General features: G+C 42.4%; 1 protein-coding gene across 1 annotated transcript; it reads right to left on the bottom strand.

Annotated features, from left to right (window-relative positions):
• Positions 1-519: 519 nt before the first annotated feature.
• Positions 520-15010, bottom strand: T265_08027 (hypothetical protein; the record flags this gene model as incomplete). Its single annotated transcript, XM_009173714.1, has 3 exons — positions 520-1131; positions 6229-6817; positions 14024-15010. 3 exons carry the CDS (start codon positions 14570-14572, stop codon positions 680-682), a joined length of 1590 nt encoding a protein of 529 aa, XP_009171978.1.
• Between the last annotated feature and the right edge of the window lie 5140 nt (positions 15011-20150).

Here is a 20150-nt window from a genome sequence, read left to right as displayed (position 1 = left end):
AAACATCTGCTTTACCGAACGTACACTTAGTTACCTAGTTAATGGCATGTTTTCGAAACACCATATTGTATCCATACATTGGGCTAACTCTAAAAAATCATGTCATCGGATTCGAAGATTTCGTTGGTCACCTTATGGTCTTCATGGGAGTGTCTGAGATGTCACACCACGAGAGATTTTTACGAATACATATTATTTCAAACAGAACAAGTCTGAGTTCATTGATTCAATGGTTATCGGAACAAGCTTTGTGTTGACCTGACGACTTCTAAAAATATTTGGGCATGTCGATATTTTTTGGCTTATCAACACAAAAGTATACATATATCCCCATTGTACTTAGCAAATTATATTGGTAAGCGCTGGAGGTGTTTGATCAAATCGGTATCTATTAAAACGCTTGCAAATCAATAAATTAGTAACTACACAAGACAACTTCACCATGCCCCAACCCCCCCCCCCCCGTTTGTTTGTTTTCGTCGTCAATAGCACGCAAAAAAGTCAAGTAATCAAAATTGTATCTGAAATAAAGTCAAGTAAAGGCCATAGCGTCGGTTATAAATATTGAATATCTCAATCAGCACTACTTGATTGGTGCGCTGGAATCGCGAAGGGAATGATAAGCCACTGATAAAATCCACTGCCATGAAACCAAGCACTACATTCGCCTGACCATTTTCTAATCAGTTTCTTTGCGGATCTCTCCCACGGATTGTCCCACCTTGATTCGACAGTCCGACTTTACAGTAAAACGGAACGAATCAAATGGAGCTTCAAAAATGAGTATCACCGTCGAGCCGAAATTGAACTGTCCAAAGTGTTCTCCTGTAGATTGAGGGAGAAGCCCATCAAAGTACAAATCGATGTATGAAGTGGATTCTGACCTCTTTGATTGTTTTTGCAAGTCTGGAACTTGGCTGTAAAATTTCCGTTTTGTGCCGGTTGTTGACGGTACATTGGTAACTAAGTGGGGGTCGATGTTCACCTCTATGCTCCCAACATTAGTTGCGCCCACCGCAATGTACGCGAAAAATCCATGCTCCCATCGACCCACATATACTACCCTTTCATTTAAACAGTAGAGGCCGTTGTGATGTGACAGGAAGTTCGGTGAAACTGGATAGAGTTTTCCTACAACAAAGAAGAAACATTAGCATGTACATTTTGTTATATACACAGCAGACAAAAAAGTTCGATGAACAGAATAAAAAAATTAATGCGTGGATGATCGACCAATTCATCAACTATGTGAAAAACTCGGAGAGAAATTTATTTTTCATCTCCACTACTTACGGTTACTTATAGATGAGAGCACATTCAATCCTAAATGTTAGAAGTTTGCTGAAAAGTGAACTCGATATTTATATAGTTGTAATTCACTACTCATAAGGTTGCTGAAAACTCATCGGCAGCCCACGACCGGTTTCGCCCTTCTTGGGGCTCATCAGTTAGGCGCAGTCCCCAAGTTTCCGTCAACTTTATGTTCTACTTGAAACCAAATTTCACGAAATTAGCGAAATACACTCAATTGAAAACGAATTTGGTTTTGTGAGGGACTCACTCGGAACCCAGCTGAATCTCTAGGTTTTGATGTTTCCAGGACCCGACATTGGTGAGTTTTGGAACGGGACGTTTGACTTCACATAACATGAAGGAAAATACCGCAATCGCTTAGGTGATCACTCACTCACCGGACAGGTGTTCCACCACCTGAGCCACTGAGGGCACCACCGAAGGTCACCAATAACCAACCGCGGACAAGATCCCATCTCCTTGCATTTATGCAGTAGTTCGTGCTATGCACATGCTCAGCCGTTTCGTTTCAGATTGCCATTTTTTACACTTTCCTTTTCTGCAAACAATCTGATGCTAGTAAGCATTATCACGTTTGAGCAGCCGCACGTAGTAGGTTATTGACTGGTCAAGACCATCTAGATTACTGATCCAGAAAGTGACGGCCATGACAGCTTAAGGTTATATCGCGCAGACAGTTGTTAACTCAGTGTATCAAGCCCAATCTCTGCATATTAATCTGGATCATCGCGTCACACGTCGGAGTTACCACAAGATAAAACAGCGATGGCTTCCTAGCCGAATAAAAAGCCACGTAGAAAATGTCGTAAAATACGGGAGTGATAAATAAATGTGGAACAGAGTGCTGAGTGTTTGAAAAAACTAAAGTGTATTGTGTGTCCGTCAGACTTTCTGGTTCAGTAAAATGAATTCCACAGTTGACAGGGTTTTTTTTAGCTGACTACGTGTCAACAATAAACACGGAGTGTTATTTTTATCATTTCTGACATATGTCGCGACTGAAACAAGATAGACGGATTCGGTATTAAGCCTAAACAACTCTGTGCACATCCCCACCCGCCGGTACTGGTTTTTTTTTCATTCGCCATTGAATCTATCAACAGTCCGTGTATCTCCCTTGAATAATCATTTCACATCCCTCGCTGTATGGTGCTGTTTTCTGACACAGTTATGTCACACTGAACGTCCCGCATCTCGTTGATTTGTAAAAGTGTTCTACATGTGGCTGGAAACCACACAATGCTACACGGGTGAAGAGAAGAAACATCCTCCAAAGGCAAAGTTCGTAGGTGGGTAACCATAAGGCCAGGATATGATTTTTCCAATCTGCTCCACAATGTCAACTTTCCGGTTTGACGGTTCACGGAATAACCGCATTCCTAAAGGGGTCTATCAGTCACCGGTATAGGTTGGAAAATATTCACCAGATCGAGAGACATTTGTTGATGAACAGTAGTTAGAAACAATTTTGGCATTCAGTTGTGGAGTGCATACGTATGTCCCCCCGTTTTTGTTGTCATCATTAACTACTGAAAACTATCAGGAACTCCTTTTATCTGTTTTCCGAACAAGCACAAACACGGGAGCTCATGTTAATGAGGTTTATTGTCGGCTTTTCCTCGATTTGCATATTAGAAAATCATGCTAAATTAACATCTGCTCCACACTATTTCTGCAACTGTTGTGGTTGCCGAAAATGACCCCAGATGACAGGTATTTGAACTTGACGTTCACATTATTTGGGAATGTTAGGGTGATCTAGTTAGCAATTTTCTGCCCATCTACCCCATCTTTGATGGTAACCGATATTTCCTGAAAACTTATTGGCTAGCTTAAAACCCCGCAACTACCGATTTCACTTCTGTGAAACCTAACCTGAATCACGCCTTACCTTGTGGACATACCTAATACCCAATATTCTTTGGCTCAGATTGTTTCCCGGTAGCCGGAAAAGATTATTTGTGCCCACCAATACATAACAGGATGCGACCAGTATCTTCACTAAGCTTTACATCAATGACAAACAGCTTCTCCAGTGTGACCTACCTTTCAAAATTAGCATCCTTGGGGAGTTCAGAAAAACAAATCTAATTTGCCAGATTTACTGTCCATTAATGACTTCATTGGTCACAAGCAATGGGATTTTCGTTCATGTAAGCCAGGCACCCGTATGGGTGTGAATAATTCGGAAAACGTTGTCGCAAACTCCCAACCCACAAAACTCCCAGCGATTCCCAGTTCAGGCTAATGACAGTCGGTGGGAATTCCTCACCAAAAGCAACCCTAAGTTTCAGTCGCTAGCACTTTTAAAGAAATTCAGTTACTCTAAAGGTGGGTCCACGGCTTGATTAAGTGGAAGAATGAAGGTTCGTTCAGCATTTCTATCATGGATAGTACAGTGATTGTTGAAGGAAGGAGCCATTTCAACCCTCTACCCTTAAATTCTTCAAGTCTACTGTGAGACCAACATACTGTGAGACTCAGTGTATATTGAGTACCTAAGACAAACACACTAGTTGGACGTTGATCACATTATCGCACAACAATACATCCGATGCTGGCTTGCGCGGTTCCCCGACCCCTCGGTTTTATCCCATTAACTCCTTTCTGTGAGCTCTCAAGTAGAAGAAGGTCATGCCTGTTTTGAACACTGCTTTCATATCTACTGGTTATCAGTGAACGACATGTATATTGCATGCATACGCGAATGTATAAACCATCGGTCAATTCCTCCTAGTAAGCAAGGACATCTGACAATACCAAACTTGCGAGCTTCGAAATACATAAACATATTAGGGATATGACGACTTCCGAGAGAAGTAAGCGTGGAGCTCACGTGCATGCGTGTCTTGTTATTTACAGCATAACCTTTGTGGTATTTTGAGGAACAATAGAGTGGATAAGCTGAGAACAATCAAAAGCTTACACCAACAAGTTGACCGGATATTGCAAAATATTGGGGGAATTTAGGCTCAGTTATGTGTCGAAAGATCCAGTTTACAAAATACTTCAAAAACTCACGAGTTAGTAGCGAAGCGAATCGCAAGAAATTTTCACAAATATTGAAAAGTGGAACAGCAGCAAATTAAAGTAATTTAAGAATGTCCGTCACGTCCCAAAAAACTTTTTACCGTCTGTTTCACGTCGAAAAAAGACCACTTTCAGGCGATTGTCTAATTGTGCTTACCAGAAAGGAGTAAGCTGGGGGTTCAGTGTATGACCGTCAAGGTATTCGGTTAGATTTAAATCGCTAAATAAGTTCGTTAGTTTTTTTGGTTGATCGGAAAGACAGACATTCTAGCGTGTTTTTGTTGCCCAGATGTTTTTCGAGCAAATCTCTTATGGGTTTGAGAAAAGACATTCAACCAGATGTAAGGTAACATTCAGCCTTCACTCTGTGAATTAGTTCAAAGAGCATACAAATTTGTTAGGACGCTTTCTTTACTTAACCTCTAGACCATCTTGGCGCCCAGACTGTACACCAGAAACCAGTTGACTACGATTCGACCGACACACCTGTTTACGCCTATTAAAGCCCATTACATTCTATTAACTTTTGCGCTTCTTTTTCCTACTTTCCTACTTGAAAGCGAGATTGCCTAGGAGGTTCTATGGGTACTGTGCCTCATTTGGAATCGAAAATGTTCAAATAGTTGCCTGAAATTTCTTGACGACTAAATTTTAGCTGTCGTCTTAATTTTACCTCAGATTGTGAATGGGATCTCGTCACCATTCCAAAAAAGACACATAAACCATTGCTGGTGACCGTTGTGAAAACATTGTCAGCTTAAAATCAACAGAGCGCATTGTGACCCCAGATGCATAAGTTACAGGAATACTGATCGAGGACTCCAGTAGGTCTGTCTGTCCCAGGTAGACCAATTTTGGCAGCTGATGTTCGAGTTGAACACCGGGACCCTTATCAGCCGTTTTCTGTGACCTTCAAGCTGAACAAACGCATGTGCAGGTGGACGACCTCCGGTACAGAACATGGATATTTCGAGATGCTTTCAAAGAGCAACGTGTTGACGAGTGATGAAGGTATTGAGGGGACAATCACACGTAGCATGTGCTAGCTGAAAGGGTTTTTCTGGAATCAACAGGAAGAGCGAATCGGCCATGGGCGAATGTAAAGATGGCGATAGTTACATTTGATTACTGTTCACGTGGGGATGCTGCTTTCCGCCTTCCATCCTCTGAGATACAGGTGTAATGTCTGAATGGAAGCTTTCGACTCTAACGTCAGCTGTAATCGCTAGTCCGTAATTCTCACTTCTAACACTGCGCGAAGTCCACATCAGTAAGATTATGTCACAACATACTACTTGGTTTCACAGCGTGCGACTTGAATTCCTAATTCAGTCCTCGTTTGAATTCATGATTGCAAGGGAAAAAAGCTATGATTCTGATATCGCCGTCGTATGAAGGGTTTCTTACCTTATTAGTTATTTAGGATATAGTTGGTTCAATACAGAATGCAAATAAAATTAGGGAGCCTGAATAAGCATTCTCAGTTCAGATTCATTGACAAAAAAGACTGTTCGTCTTTTATCAGGAAGAGTAACCAATGGGTATTTCTCTCTATTCTAAAGGAGCACATTTCGGGAATCGAACATTACTCCGCAGGTATAAGTGAGCTTCACTTGGGAAGCCTAAGACAAGAAGAACCGTAGTTAAGTAAGTTAATTTCACAAGTTCAATTCTGTTCAACTGTCAGTGAATTGCTTCAATGTGACGTCAGGAGAGACATTTTTTACGAGCATCGAACTAGGATTCTTTCGAACAAAAGGAACAAGACGTATCGGAAAATAGCGGCCATGATGATAGTTTCACTTTAGTTGAGTGTCGCTTCGAAAATAGCATGTGATTTTAGTCTTGAAACTACGTAAAGGCTTAAACAGCAAGATGACTCACCTGGGAAGTGTCTTCTCATGAAAATTGACCAGTTTGTCGGAGAGTGAAATCGGTGGTAGTCACCAGGAGCCAAGTAGATCAAAAGATGATAAAGTCCTGTCTTTTGCTCGTGTACCGCAACGACGTCTCTTGAAACAGGCAAAATTTTCGCTCCTACTCCCAAGTCCGCGGACTTAGTTCTTGCACGTCGAGATGCTTCGTTCTTGTTTTGACTTTCCATTCCATGTTGATTCTGATGCAGTAGAAGGCCTTCGGCATACATCATATCTTCCAGACGAAGATTGCAGGAAGACGCGTAGGATGATTTTCCCCTTCTTTGCTTTCGTTTTGGCGGGGTTTGAGTTTGGTCCTCAGATTTTACGAAAACAACCGGTAAGTTACCTGGTCCTTGACTTGTTATGCATGGCACATACGTTTTGCTAAGCTCGATACCGACAGGGTTGTGTTGAGGCCTCGACTCTGGTGTCATTCTCCCCCAAGTATTTGGTCCAAGTAAGCCACTCAAAGAGTAAAATATTCCTTTGACTTGCTCAAGATGACCAGCTTTAACGACACCACAGCTTAAGACAGTACCATCCGCGGGACTCACCTATGATATATAAATTAGGACACCATCACAAGAAATTGAACTACAGTTTCTCAAGGAAAGCGATAGTATGCTTCCATTTAGAATCGATGAAACTGTCAAGTACACGAGAACAAAAGCTAAGAATGAGTTCAAACACGGTCTGTAGTTCCATTTAGGAGTTTTGGTGTTTAAATACATAGTGTTGCACACAACGATGATTAATTTCCATGCGTATCAGGTTAGAGTTAGTATCGCTTAGTTGGTGGCGTGAAGATTGAAAAGTTTTAATTGGTTGATGCTGATAGGAACCGGACACGAGAGTATCATTTCAATTACGATCAATAATTGTGACTTTTTTCCATCTCCGTTACGGAATTGTATAAAAACCTACGTTCACGTGATACAAATGAGAAGACATAAGGACACCTTTACATCGAGGTACCTAGGCGACAGCCAACAAAATTACACCTTAAACCACATGAAGTCTTTTCTGCTGGGTCTTGCTCTCTTTGGAATATTCTTTTCTGCAGGGCTTCCTTCATTATGAGAGAGTGCGCATTACCCAGAAAGACAACAATCATCCTGGAGGTTCTTCATCAGATATATAAGAATGTATAAATAACGCTTCCTATGGTACAGTTGAATACGACTATTGCAGCATCGCGTAAGACCATCAGAACGATACATTTCACTCACAATAAGATGGTAGCACTTCTGGAAACCTTGGCATCTTTGAATTAATTCATCTCGTGATGAGACGTAAGGCTAAATGGATACTGTTTTAAGTTTCATCGGTGACAAGCATTGTTTGATTTATAGGACGCTTGAAAGATACATAACACATTATTAGCCCCAGTTGTTTTTCGCACTCATTGAAACGCATTTAAGAAATATGCTGACGATATCGTGACGCATAGTAACGTTACTTACTGGTCAGCCTCGTGCCGTTACTCCTATTTGGAAGGAAGCATTGGAATTCACCTTAAGGTCTGCGCACATTTATGTTCCAACATGGTCACGCGAAACTCACACTGACAGGAAGGAACTGGATGAATGATTCCATCCACTAGAGGGTGTACGAAGACAGTGTTGTATATCTACAGTTACCAGCGCAGTTTTTAAACTTTCAAGTAAAAACACTTGGAAAAATACTTGACTTGGTTCTGAAGATTCGATGATGGGTGAACAGAATCATTACTTAGCGCTTGTTCTCAACTCAGGTTTTTTGTCGAAATATTCCTAACCTGTGGTTTTTCTTCTCAAGGGGGAAAGTGCATAGGCAGTGAGAGTACCGATCGTGGCACTTTGCAACTTAGCCTGACTGGACCATTTGAACTTAAGAGTAATAGGGGGCAGTGCATTAAAATATGCATATCTATATGACCCGGAGGAATACTTATATTGAACGCGCATCACTATCACAAAACCATGTGCATGTAGCAGTCCGTGGAGAGCAGCATATGTGGGAAGGTAATAGACGTGACGCTCGCCTGCACTAAACTTTCAAGATGTTGTTATCTCAGGCATTCAGTCGGGCCCTAATTTAACATCGGCATCGTAAACCATGCTGAAATCGACAGGTTGCCATTCTTTGAAGCATTACCAGTAGAGAACAAGTAGGTCTCATTCTCTGCGGCGAGTCTTGCACACAGCATCCAAATTTTCGAAATTCTCCTCCAGTGTTGACTGGTCCTTGATTTACGCCAATCGGTTGGGAACTCGACATTCTGTCCGAAAATGCGCCTGCGTTAACAGAGAACTGTTTGATAATCACATCATTTTGGGTGCTTTCGTGTCAGCCTATACAAACTATGGTCCCGCTAAGTCGGCGATCAAAGACAGGTAGAAAGCGACGGTCATTCGTCGGCAGTGGGACAACCTTTTAATCACATCATTTGCACTATAGTATATAGATATAGTATGCCTTTGGGCACCAGGGGCGGTCAACTTTGACGAAGTGTTTCTGGCATCTACTAAGTCAGAAAAATGCATTCGATGGCCATAGGTAGCAGAGGATGGATAAACTCTGTGAGTGTAAACCACTTTCGGAGAATAGAATGAACCTGGTTAACGGCATTGAAACTACCTGTGAAGCCTTCTCATTTCCAAAGCTAAAAACAAGCTTTCCTGCACGTTGACAAGTTTTACTTCATTACCAATGTGAACGTTTACAGCATGGCTACCACATGACTGGTGAATACTGTGTTCAGGGTAGTCAGCTATGCTAAACCACTTGCTGTGGCCACCCAGTTGATCGATAATTCAGTCTGCCTAGATGAATCAATGATATGTCACGTGAATAGCTTGCATGTTTTGTCGCGTTTACTGACGCCTCAAGGAAACCAGAATTTGAAACTGTGAATCTGAATCTGTGGGAAATGCCTTGAGTGCTCGTCGACTCGATTGCATTACCATCCACTGGTTTAAAACCGTTCATCTTAGGGAAGTCAGTCCGGCCACCTTGATTTGCAGATAACCGAATTCCAGTGTCACTCTTCATAACGAATTACACTTGACAAACCAATTAAAGGAGTATCCATCAGGTAGCCATGTGAAATATGCAAACCGTTCGCCAGTGCGACCTGCCACATTTAAAGTGCTTTGTAACAGAACGAAGCGAAGAATGAGCAGGTAATTCCTCCTGAAATAGAACACCTGAAACTGGAGGTACAAATCTAACCGTTTTTCCCGTTTCTTCACCCTCACACTTCATTTCCTATCACCGAACACAATTGAGGTATCACATTACTGGGAATGTGGATTGCAATCGGAGAAGTTTATCTCCTCCAGAAACCTATCCACCAACAGGTTAGAAGATCGTTACTTTCAGAGTCCAAAGACGAAGAATCTATTAGAATCTGTTGAACATATGAACACAAAATGTAAGTTACAACGATCTTTTTGATTAGAAGTTTGGACACTCATGTGTAAATAATAGAAGGGATAATCATTGTCAGCCCTGTCCTATCCCAGATCAGGAATGGGCAAAAGCCCCTCACAAATTAGGCAACTTCAAACACAACATTTTCTCGTGGATGTGAAGTCTTTCAAAGTAGGAAGTTGATGGAGATTGTCAGTCAGTTAGGTTTTTAGGAAAAACTAATGAAACTGAGCTGCATTCTCCAAGATTTAATTGCTTTTCACGGATGTCATTGGGTCGGGCCAGCATAATGTAGGGTGAAGTAGCTATGACTCTTCTCTTATACCGTGAAACTAAGGAAGATACAATGAAATAAGACAGAGTTCCATCTTCGCTAATGGGTCCGACTCACGAGCGTAATGTTTATGATTCAGCCGGGGTGAAATCAGTACTAATTTTGAATTCGTGTCTTTTCACAATCCCCAAGAGGCCATCTTCTCCGTTCGCTACTGGAAAGGACAGAGGTTGACAGTATTCCAAAGCTAGTCCTATTCGACGAATGAGAAATCCTGAATATCTTAGCAGCCTTTTTGGATCACAGCCGTCTGACAGGCTACCATGTTTACTGTGTGAGCCCGAACTCTACTCGGCGAATTCATCAATATCTGATGTTTCCTGGTAAAAGGGATTGCTGCAATCCTGAGCCATATGACGGAGCTGACGCCCTTAATTCTGCTCCACAATCTGTAAGAACATGGTTAGATGATTTTCTTACTCATGAAATACGGGAAGAACTTTTACGAAGAACTTTTACGAATGGGACCAACCTGCATCACTTACTTAGCAGTATTCTTGTGGATGTGAGCACGCGCACTGGAATGCGCTCGAGGTCTTGTTCGTTGGGACGAATAGGGTAATCACAATGTGAGGGGAAACAAGCAAGGCCCGCGCTTTTTGTCTTGTTGGAATCAAATGACGTGTGAACTAATTATGCAACACATCTTTCACCGTTCTGTTTGGTACTGCTTCGCCCAAATATCAGACGTCCACGATTATAATTTACAAAGTCAAGAAGCTCAAGAGTGTGTGGAACGAGTTTGCCAAGAGCAACGCATTTCAAGTTCACCCATGCCTTACTACTGCACCACAAGTGCATCGAGCTGTAGTGGAAACTTCACCTAACAACTATGCTCTCCGCTAGATGTTTTAGTGTTTTGTCCGCCAACTGAACTGATTTCCTCTGTAACTAACCGCCTTCTTTTCGTTGTCATGTACGGAAGTTCAAATTCGAACTTAGCGCTGACCAAAAAGAATCATTAACGGTTTGACGCAAGATCCGGTCAGGTAAATGTACATATTTAAGCAAGATCCTATGGATAACAGGTCGCTAAAAAGCAGAACCAACGCGTTTATGATACCAAGATTTATTCATCCACTAAAACTGTAAGCTCTGTTTTCTTCAACAAGAGCATAAGACGTAAAGAAGTACTCGCCAGTGCAAGCCATAGATCTAATCTAGTTAGTATCCTGCCGAGGCATGTATCACCAAAGTTGTTAATTATCAAGTAGTCCTTCCGAATTCCACGTTAGTCGACCTAATGTGCTGGGGACTGCTAACTAAGTGCTCCAGATCAGTTGATGAAACTCAAGACCACAAGCGAGGCTACAAAAATAACTAATTGCAAGTGGAAACCAAGCGATCAACGCTAACCATGACCAGTTAACCCCTGCTACCAGACTTGGTGTCATGCATACAAAAAGCCCGCCATTTTCAAGTCGCGGTTGGGCTTGAGTCATGCGAGCGACATTGACTGGAACTGCTCTCCTCAAGGTGAAACTATATCACAAAGACCAAAAAGGAGCAACCAGACAAACAGCGGTCGGTTTATCCGGCTATAGCAATGACCATGAGCAGGGACGCGTTGGAGTCCGACTGACTGTCATTTCTAGAGGGAGGAAAGCTTCAATGACTGGAACACTTAGTTGTCGGGTTAGTGACTGGGTGACTTACTAGGCTGCTCATCGACCCAATAGAATCTTTTACAGAATATAACTAGGGGTTCGGAGAAATATGTCTTCTACGGTTTCTTGCTAGGTCTTTTACACGGAACACCGAATTCCAACTGGAGACTGGAGACATGAGAGGCCAATCTAATCGATTTTCGCCGACAGGAAAGTAAGCTGATGGTATCCTCCTTGCCCGCGCACAGTTTACAGACAGTTGTGACACTGTGTGACCTATATGTATCTGGGAGTTCGTACTCTACCAGTATGGCGTTGCAGTACAGAATTTGACATTGCGCCACATGAAAGTCAGCGCGTCTGATGACAACTATGATACACGCTGGAAAACACTGGAATTGATATGCTTATCCTCGTTTGACTGCGTACCAGCAATTGTTTGTTCTCCTCATTTCAGTGGAAGCGACAATTTTGCAGGTCCAGAGGAGCCGAGAATTCAACTTCTAAGAAGTATATACGATTAGACCGTATATTATCCTCATAATGATGCCGAATTCGTACAGACAGCTAACCTAAAAATTCCATCAAACGATACGATAGACAACGCACCTCTTTTGACAAGCATTTTCTTGCAATACCTATGAAGCCTCCATTCTGTTGCATGAGAACTCAGAGATGTGTGCATCACCTGGAGCCTGAATAGTCCTATTTTGTCAGGCCATTAGGTTTGAGGATTTGAAGAGCAGTCCTTGCAAAACTAGCGTGAGTTACTGGGATGCAGAAATGACAAAACTTAATGGACATTGGGTATATCTCTTTGAGCTGCATCTTTAAAAAATCCGTCCCCATCGGTAAGGTATGTGCATATGAGTTTCAATCTGTAATATCACAACAGACTATAAGGGAAAGTAGTTATGGAAGTTCCTGTAGAAGCACGCGAGTTTTTCCGATATACTATCACCAGAAATCAATCCCTAGCAAAAACGACTGCGTAATTGCTTTTGCGTCAAAACATCCTTGTATTTTTTAGTCGAGTTCTTAAGATTACATAATAGGAATTCAAAATTGTGTGGACAGACATGAAGATTCATTGTCAGGTTAGGGCGCCGTAAGTTATACTAAACTTAACTTACATATATTTCGAGACATCCCTACTAGAGATCGAATCATCTATTAATTCCTGTCGAGATATTAATATTGCTGTCCGGCAGCTGCAACTTTTGACCAGTGCCGGAACGCCTTAACATGAAACAGAGTGTGGTAGTAGCGAATCAATGAAAGTCACATGACCGTATCGTTGTCTAAGACCCTACGTCAACTTAGAACCCACGAAAAATCTAGGGGAATCGTGTGTAGATTTACTGACCCCACCGGAACAAAGCTTTTCCGACTGTAGGAGGGTACTGCTTTTCTGAGCTGAATTAGGGCAGGAGATATTGACTATTATAAATTCGACATAACGTGGCATCCGAACATGCGGAGCTGCCGTAACAAAGTGCCGTTCAGTTACACAGACGAGTCCATTAAATGAACCTAGATTTACGTTACTACACCCAGACCACCATCGATTTGGTCTAAGGATAAACCGTATTAAACCTTCTAGACAAAGAAATACACTATTCAGTGAAGGCGAGGAGACCATAATGCTTAATAAAGAGAAATTTAAAAAAAATAGACGACATTTGTATATCACTCTCCAGCTTGTCTTGAGCTCCGTCACTCACGTCACGAACACACTTTACTGTTAAGGGCGCTTGACCCCAAGGTAGCAGGACTACTGTGGTTTGTGGTAAGACGTTTTAGAGACGGATAATGTTCGTGCTATATAATATAACGATAACTGGTCATTGTGACTACTAAACCGGGCAATCTCGTAATCGGTTCAAATATGGACGAACTCCCTACTCAAAAGTCCCTATTGACGTGTCCGTTTTCATGTTCGTTCGCTGGACGCTGACTGTCCACGGGTTCGGCCAGAATATCAGATTGAGTATTTGTCCGACTGCTCAGCTGATCAGCAAGTGAAGAACTCATGTTCTCATCTGATGTTGCTGCCAATGATAATGATTATGATGTTGACAATAATGACGAGCGGTCAGTCAACTGTGTTAACATGCAACTGTGGCTTATATTACCCTACCAAAACAAAAAAGGACCCCATTCAAACCTACAGCGAAAAAGTGAACAAATTAGGTTCCCGATCTACCGACTGTTCCGTAGTATGCTTTCCATGCAATCCTAAGAATGAAATAGGGGTAGGTTGGTGTCAAGCGGTCCATTCCTGACAAGGGCAATAAAGTATTAGTTGTCTTTGAACCACGAAAACTCCTCTACTATCTCTGGTGGACAGTCCGGAGTCCATAGAAACACCCGTAGATATACAAAAGGAGTTGAGCGCAACTTACCAAACAAGCACTGGAATCCACGACACGAGCAGATGACGCAAGCCGTCTCAGAAAAAAAGCTGAAATTGTGTCGTATTTTGTGAGATCATCGCGATATTCCGATTCGCTTAGTTGCACTTTGAACAGCCACCCGTATGCTCGGAAGACCGGTTCACGCATCCAGTAAGGAAGTCGGATTCTCGCTATCCTCCCCACCAACCTTGAAGTTGTTCTCAGTGGTAAATTCCGGAAAATTATTTTCAGTAGATATATTATGCCTAACCAATAAAGTAGGTAGTAGATGAACGCCGAAACCGTGACCTGGCGGAAGAGATTAACGCAATGCCATCCACTGAGGCCATTGTTGTTCGTAGCGTGTGTGGCAGCGATTGGCGGCCCTGTGTCATACAACCCCCCTCCCAATGGTTCCAATGCGGAGAAACGGCTTTGTCCGACGGTTTTACCATTCTTCGCTCTTCTCCTTTCGAGAGTATTGGTCGTATTCCCCATCAATGGGCCTGAATCTGAAACATCTTTGCAAAGCTCACTGCCAGACGACTTGTGATCCATGTTATTTTTCTGAAGTATGTCATGGGTTCAGGAAGCAGCTTGAGGAATTGCACGAATTCTCAGCTGCTCTATTGCGTCGGCTAAGTGTCACGATTATTTGTGGCCGTTTGCTGGCTCAGAAACTGCTCATTTTCATACCCCAAGAGGCAGATTTGGAAGCGGCTATTCAATGGTCTTCCGAAAGCCCACACCTAAACACAATGGGCCTGAATCTGAAACATCTTTGCAAAGCTCACTGCCAGACGACTTGTGATCCATGTTATTTTTCTGAAGTATGTCATGGGTTCAGGAAGCAGCTTGAGGAATTGCACGAATTCTCAGCTGCTCTATTGCGTCGGCTAAGTGTCACGATTATTTGTGGCCGTTTGCTGGCTCAGAAACTGCTCATTTTCATACCCCAAGAGGCAGATTTGGAAGCGGCTATTCAATGGTCTTCCGATAGCCCACACCTAAACAAATGGGTGCTGTTTTACGTGACTTGAGGCATCAATGGCTTGGTCAATCGGAAACAACTAGCATGCTGTTCTGTGATTGGCTACTGTTTGCCCTAGATATATACAGCAAATTCATTGGTCAGTACGCGTTGCATCGCATTACCGCACCAGTGCAACCACTGAGCAATTGAATTCGGGCTCGTGACAGACCAAATCGCATTTGATTATGTGGCCATGTCAAACCAGGAAACACTTGCATGTTATTGAAACGACGGATCTCGATGGTAGTTCTCCGTCTTTCCGTAACCTACTAAAACTGGTAAACCATCTACCAAAACAAAAAAAAATAGCTAGAACGGTAGCAGTAGAATCAGCCTCATTTCCACAGGTAATTGATGCGACTGCAATCGTTGTTGAGTTTTCTGTGGTACTGACAAAAAACAACATGGATGCTCACCACAGGTCAATATATTAAATTCGAAGGTGGGAGTTTCCGAAACGGAATTCCAACTGCATGATCTGTGAGAATAAAATATGACACCGACAACTGTGCAATATTGCGAATGTGGTTGTGCTCACCACTTACTAGATTACCCCCTAATTTTGAATCATTTAAGCGTAAAACTTAACAGTGGAACTCGTCAGTTATTACTGAATACTCGCCGTAATGATATTAAAAACTAACCGTTCAGCTGTGTCGCCCTTTCGGCTTCTAGTTAACATGCCACCCGAAGAAAGCACGAGGACAGAGGTATCAACAAGTTGCCCAAGCCTAGACAGACGCAGGAGCTGCAGAGGTTGCATTCGAAACATGGACCCTACGGTATTCAAATTTACGCCTTAACTACCAAGTTATTTCGAGGTCTTGATCCCTATTTCGAGGAAACGCGTGGTAGAATTGTGTTGTCTTCCCTGGTTAAACTTATTACAGGATACGCGAAGTAAATCTTAGGTGTAAAGTAGTGGGACATACTCTCTGGGGGCTGTGGTTACCGTTTGAACTTGAAGATTTATAATGACAGTTAGAAGCAATATATTTTACAACTTCACTAACCAGGGCAGATGTTTCTGTATGAAAAACTCCTCAAGCTCGACTGGGTCTTCAGACAAACATATTTGTCGTCCCATGAATTTAAACGTGGCTTCCTATCACACCCACCTCTTCAGCCCATAGGTCACCTTCAGTTGTCCCAAAAAGTTACTCGTTTCGAAACTGATACCGAGGAGGAGGTCGTTTTTCTTCACGAGGTCCTATGCCAATAACTGAAGAAGTTCGGGAAGACATGTCATATTTGTCTTCGTCTGCTTCTGGTATTTCTAGATAGTTTCTTTATGTAGATCTTCATGAAGGGACGAAAATGTGTCCAATATCCGAACTGTTTGGGCACTGCTGTTCTCACACACATTTAACCAGCAGACTAACGAAAAGTAAGCTTTAATCTGGGAATGTTACACGTTACGGATTACACTTTGTAGTTTACCTGTTTCTTACCAGGGCACGGACGAAACTAACGTAAATCCTGTATATATTTGTAATGCACTTTTGGGACGAAACCCGTCGTGGGCTGTCGACGGATTTTCAGCGACCTTATGAATAGTGCATTACGAATATATACATGTGTCGCGATATCTCGAATATCGTAGAGACTGAAACATGAGGCGGCCTGGTGCAGCACATTGAGTTTCCTGGAAACATCACAAGCGAGAGGTTCCAGGTGAGTGTCTCGAAGAACCAAATTAGTTTGCAAATGAGTGTATATTCGCTAATGTAGATCCTGTTCTGTTCCGTTTCATTGTACACATTATACATCTCGGTAATAGTGTATTCATTTCCCTCTCTAGGTGTCTCCATTCTACCAACATTCAGCCCCCATCGTTATTTCATCTTAAATCAGCTACCACAGCTTCAATGTAACTTGCTTTTACCTGTCTCAGTGACCCGACACATCGCTACTTATAATGTCATTGGAAACCCGTAGACAGTCCACCACTTTATCTTGAATATTGTTGCGAATGAAAGACGGGCAGCTATGGTGCGCCACACTGAGTGAGATTTTCGATTGAATTCATCGCTATTTTCAACTAATTTTGAAAATGCGCGCTTAACTGCTCATAACCCAGCAACTTTTGTATTGTCTCTGAGCCGCCGTATCCAATAAACACGAACTACAGGACTTTTCAAACTCCCAGCATAACTTGCAAAATGTGATCCTACATTTCTGAGAATAAAACTGGAGTAAATCACCCCCCTTAGCCACTCACGTTAGTCCTTTTCTGAATCCACTTAATAAACGCGAATTTGGTATAGGCGAGCACTACCTCATAGAGAAGCATCAGGTCTCATCACTATTTAGGCTGTACACTTGCACTCCGTTAGTGTTTCCTGTCTCACGTGATGGATATGTGGTCGAACCAAACGCATATGCACTACAGAAAGAACTGAGTAATGCAATTCATTAGTGTATCAGATGCACTTATGGTAGTTCACCGACAAATGAGTCCATGTAATAAACCTTTCCCATTGTGACCTTTCCCACTGAGGAGTGAGCCAGTCATTTGACGGAGCCGAATGCATATCCTCTCCTATTCGTAGAGGATGGTTGTCTCTTCGGTTTGGGGGTGTTTAAAAGAAACATCTTCACTGACTCCATAACTGCCTCCTCGACAGACTATTTGATTTTCAGGTGTTCCTGTGAAGGATGAGACTAGGATCTTAGTTTGGGAAAACCAAACACTCATGGGGCTAAAGTTCTTACTGTGCCAATTTTAACCGAAATTACCGCAGAAATATAAGCAATTTTTATCCAAGGCGCAGTGTTTATTACTTATGCACCAATTCTTCGCCTGACGGTTGAATAGACATAACAAAGTGTTGAATCCCTTGCTTCAGCATGCTTATTATTCATCACTTTTTACAACAAGTGGACATTGTTTAGTTCCTGTGATATCGGCAAATCATTCATTCAGGTTATCAACAAACCAAACGCAGTCTCATTCAACGGCTCATTCATTGATTCGTACATAGGGGTTCCAGCCCAATCGATCCTCGAAGCAACTAGCCCCGGCTAAAACCCATCCGTGCTTCTCTGTGACACCGGTCTCTCTTACCGGACAGTAGTTGATTGTGATGCGACTGGTTCCGACGACATGGTGACTGCCTCAGCTGAAGTTTCTATCAGTACTCTTATAGTATTTCACCCGTGATTCTTACCTATTTGCTTCACATTTAGCCTGACTGTTTCGCTTGGTTTTCCCATATCTAGTACAAAACAAGCAAGCTTGTTTTACCAGGCAGTAATCTCAGTTTACCGACTTCCGTTTGAACATCAAACAGGCGACGCAACATCCATTGCTCCCCTAATTTCTGCGACTTAAACAATTTCAACATGTCGGCAATGTGGACGAACAATGGAGTCAATCGGTACGACAGCATTAGACAGTTATCCCCTGTTGGATGCAAGCCCAAGCACGCCACTTAGTTATCAGCGTTCTATGTGGAAAGAAGTCCAACTTGCTTCAACTAACCAGGAACGATTGACCTAATAAAAAGGGGTTTGAAATTGGACTTCCCATTTTGTTGGTGTGTTGTAAAGTTCGGCTAGCAGCTTCACAGTTCTGAAGCTACGTGGATAGTAAGACTGGTATGTAATGCCGACGGCCTAGCGACGGTCAACCATGGTAGAAAAAATCAGCTTCGAGAATTTTTTTGTTCCGGTTTATTGTAGTCAATATTCCAATGCTTCGGTGGAGTAAATGCAAACGCAAATGCTAAAGTCTCTTAATTGACAGGTCTGCTGTGCTTCAGTCGCTCTTTTTCGGCACCCAGAACATATTTACTGACACTCACACAGGCACACAATTCGTGTAAGCCGTAGGAGTAAATGCAAACGCAAATGCTAAAGTCCCTTAAGTGACAGGTCTGCTGTGCTTCGGTTGCTCTTTTTTGGCACCCAGAACAGATTTCCTGACACTCGCACAGGCACACGATTCGTGCAAGCCGTTACCTGCTGAAATACCCAAGGAGAGAAACAAGGGGTGAAGTTTGACAAATAGACTCACATTCTGATTTGGTTTTCACGGAAAACTAACCTGAAGCCCAGCTGACTCCTTCGTTTGATATTCTTCAGCTAAGCATGCTGCGCTAGGCCACCACATGATTCAGTTGGTACTATATTCAAGATATCCTAGTATGTTTTCATAGAGGACATTACTCACAATGTTGCTGAAACCCTTCGAAAGCTCACCACCGGCTTCGCCCTTCTTCAGGCTCATTGAGCAGGCACATTCATCGAATTTCCGTCAAAATTGTATTCTACTTGAACCCAAATTGGACAAGAAACAAATGAAACCACTTTTTCATTGAAAGTCGATAGTGAGAGCGATTGTGTATCTTCACAGACTAAAAAATAGCACCTTGTCAAATACCACATTGTCTATTGATTTTTTGGGTCATCCACTTTGCCAATTCGCACTGGACAGCGCACGTACTGCAGCAAACAAGGGATGGGGTGAGTTCACCAAATCACTTGAATTACCGAGCCAAGTTAACTATTCTGTGTGGTTTCAGTAAGTAAGTTTGACAGCAAACAAGGGATGGGGTGAGTTCACCACTTGAATTACCGAGCCAAGTTAAGTATTCTGTGTGGTTTCAGTAAGTAAGTCTGAAAAATTTCAGTTTTCATCTCACAACATTACCCTATCGGGCACCGATTGATCAGAATCAGTGAGTCACAAGTCTAATTTTTTCGTACACGAATCCAAACTAATACGACTGACTTGCTTTTGAACTTTATTTCGCCGGAGATAAAATTGGAAGGAGCAGTTAAATGAAGGTGAAATTGTTGCAGGCACAATTCAGCGGGGTTTCTTTTCTGTCGCTTAGTCAATCTTTCCATCCGAATACACAGGAAGGACGGTTTGCAACTATGGGCCGGACGTCTATCTTTTGCAAAGTGCGGGTATATTGACGTCTACATTCGCATACATATGCCTGGAAAGAAGCCTTGCCTCACCAACTTAATCCTTCGTTAAGTTCTATGAAGTAAATAACCAGATGTACACTCTTCTAAACTTTAATAGAAGTTTAACGGATATGGTTGTGCGTAAGAAGCATCTGGACAACTTAAAAATGGTGACATATGAAA

This window comes from Opisthorchis viverrini (genome assembly GCF_000715545.1).
Source record: "Opisthorchis viverrini unplaced genomic scaffold opera_v5_197, whole genome shotgun sequence".
Lineage (NCBI taxonomy): Eukaryota > Metazoa > Platyhelminthes > Trematoda > Opisthorchiida > Opisthorchiidae > Opisthorchis > Opisthorchis viverrini.
Note: the sequence above shows the minus strand (reverse complement) of the source record. Positions and strands in the feature narration are given on the sequence as shown.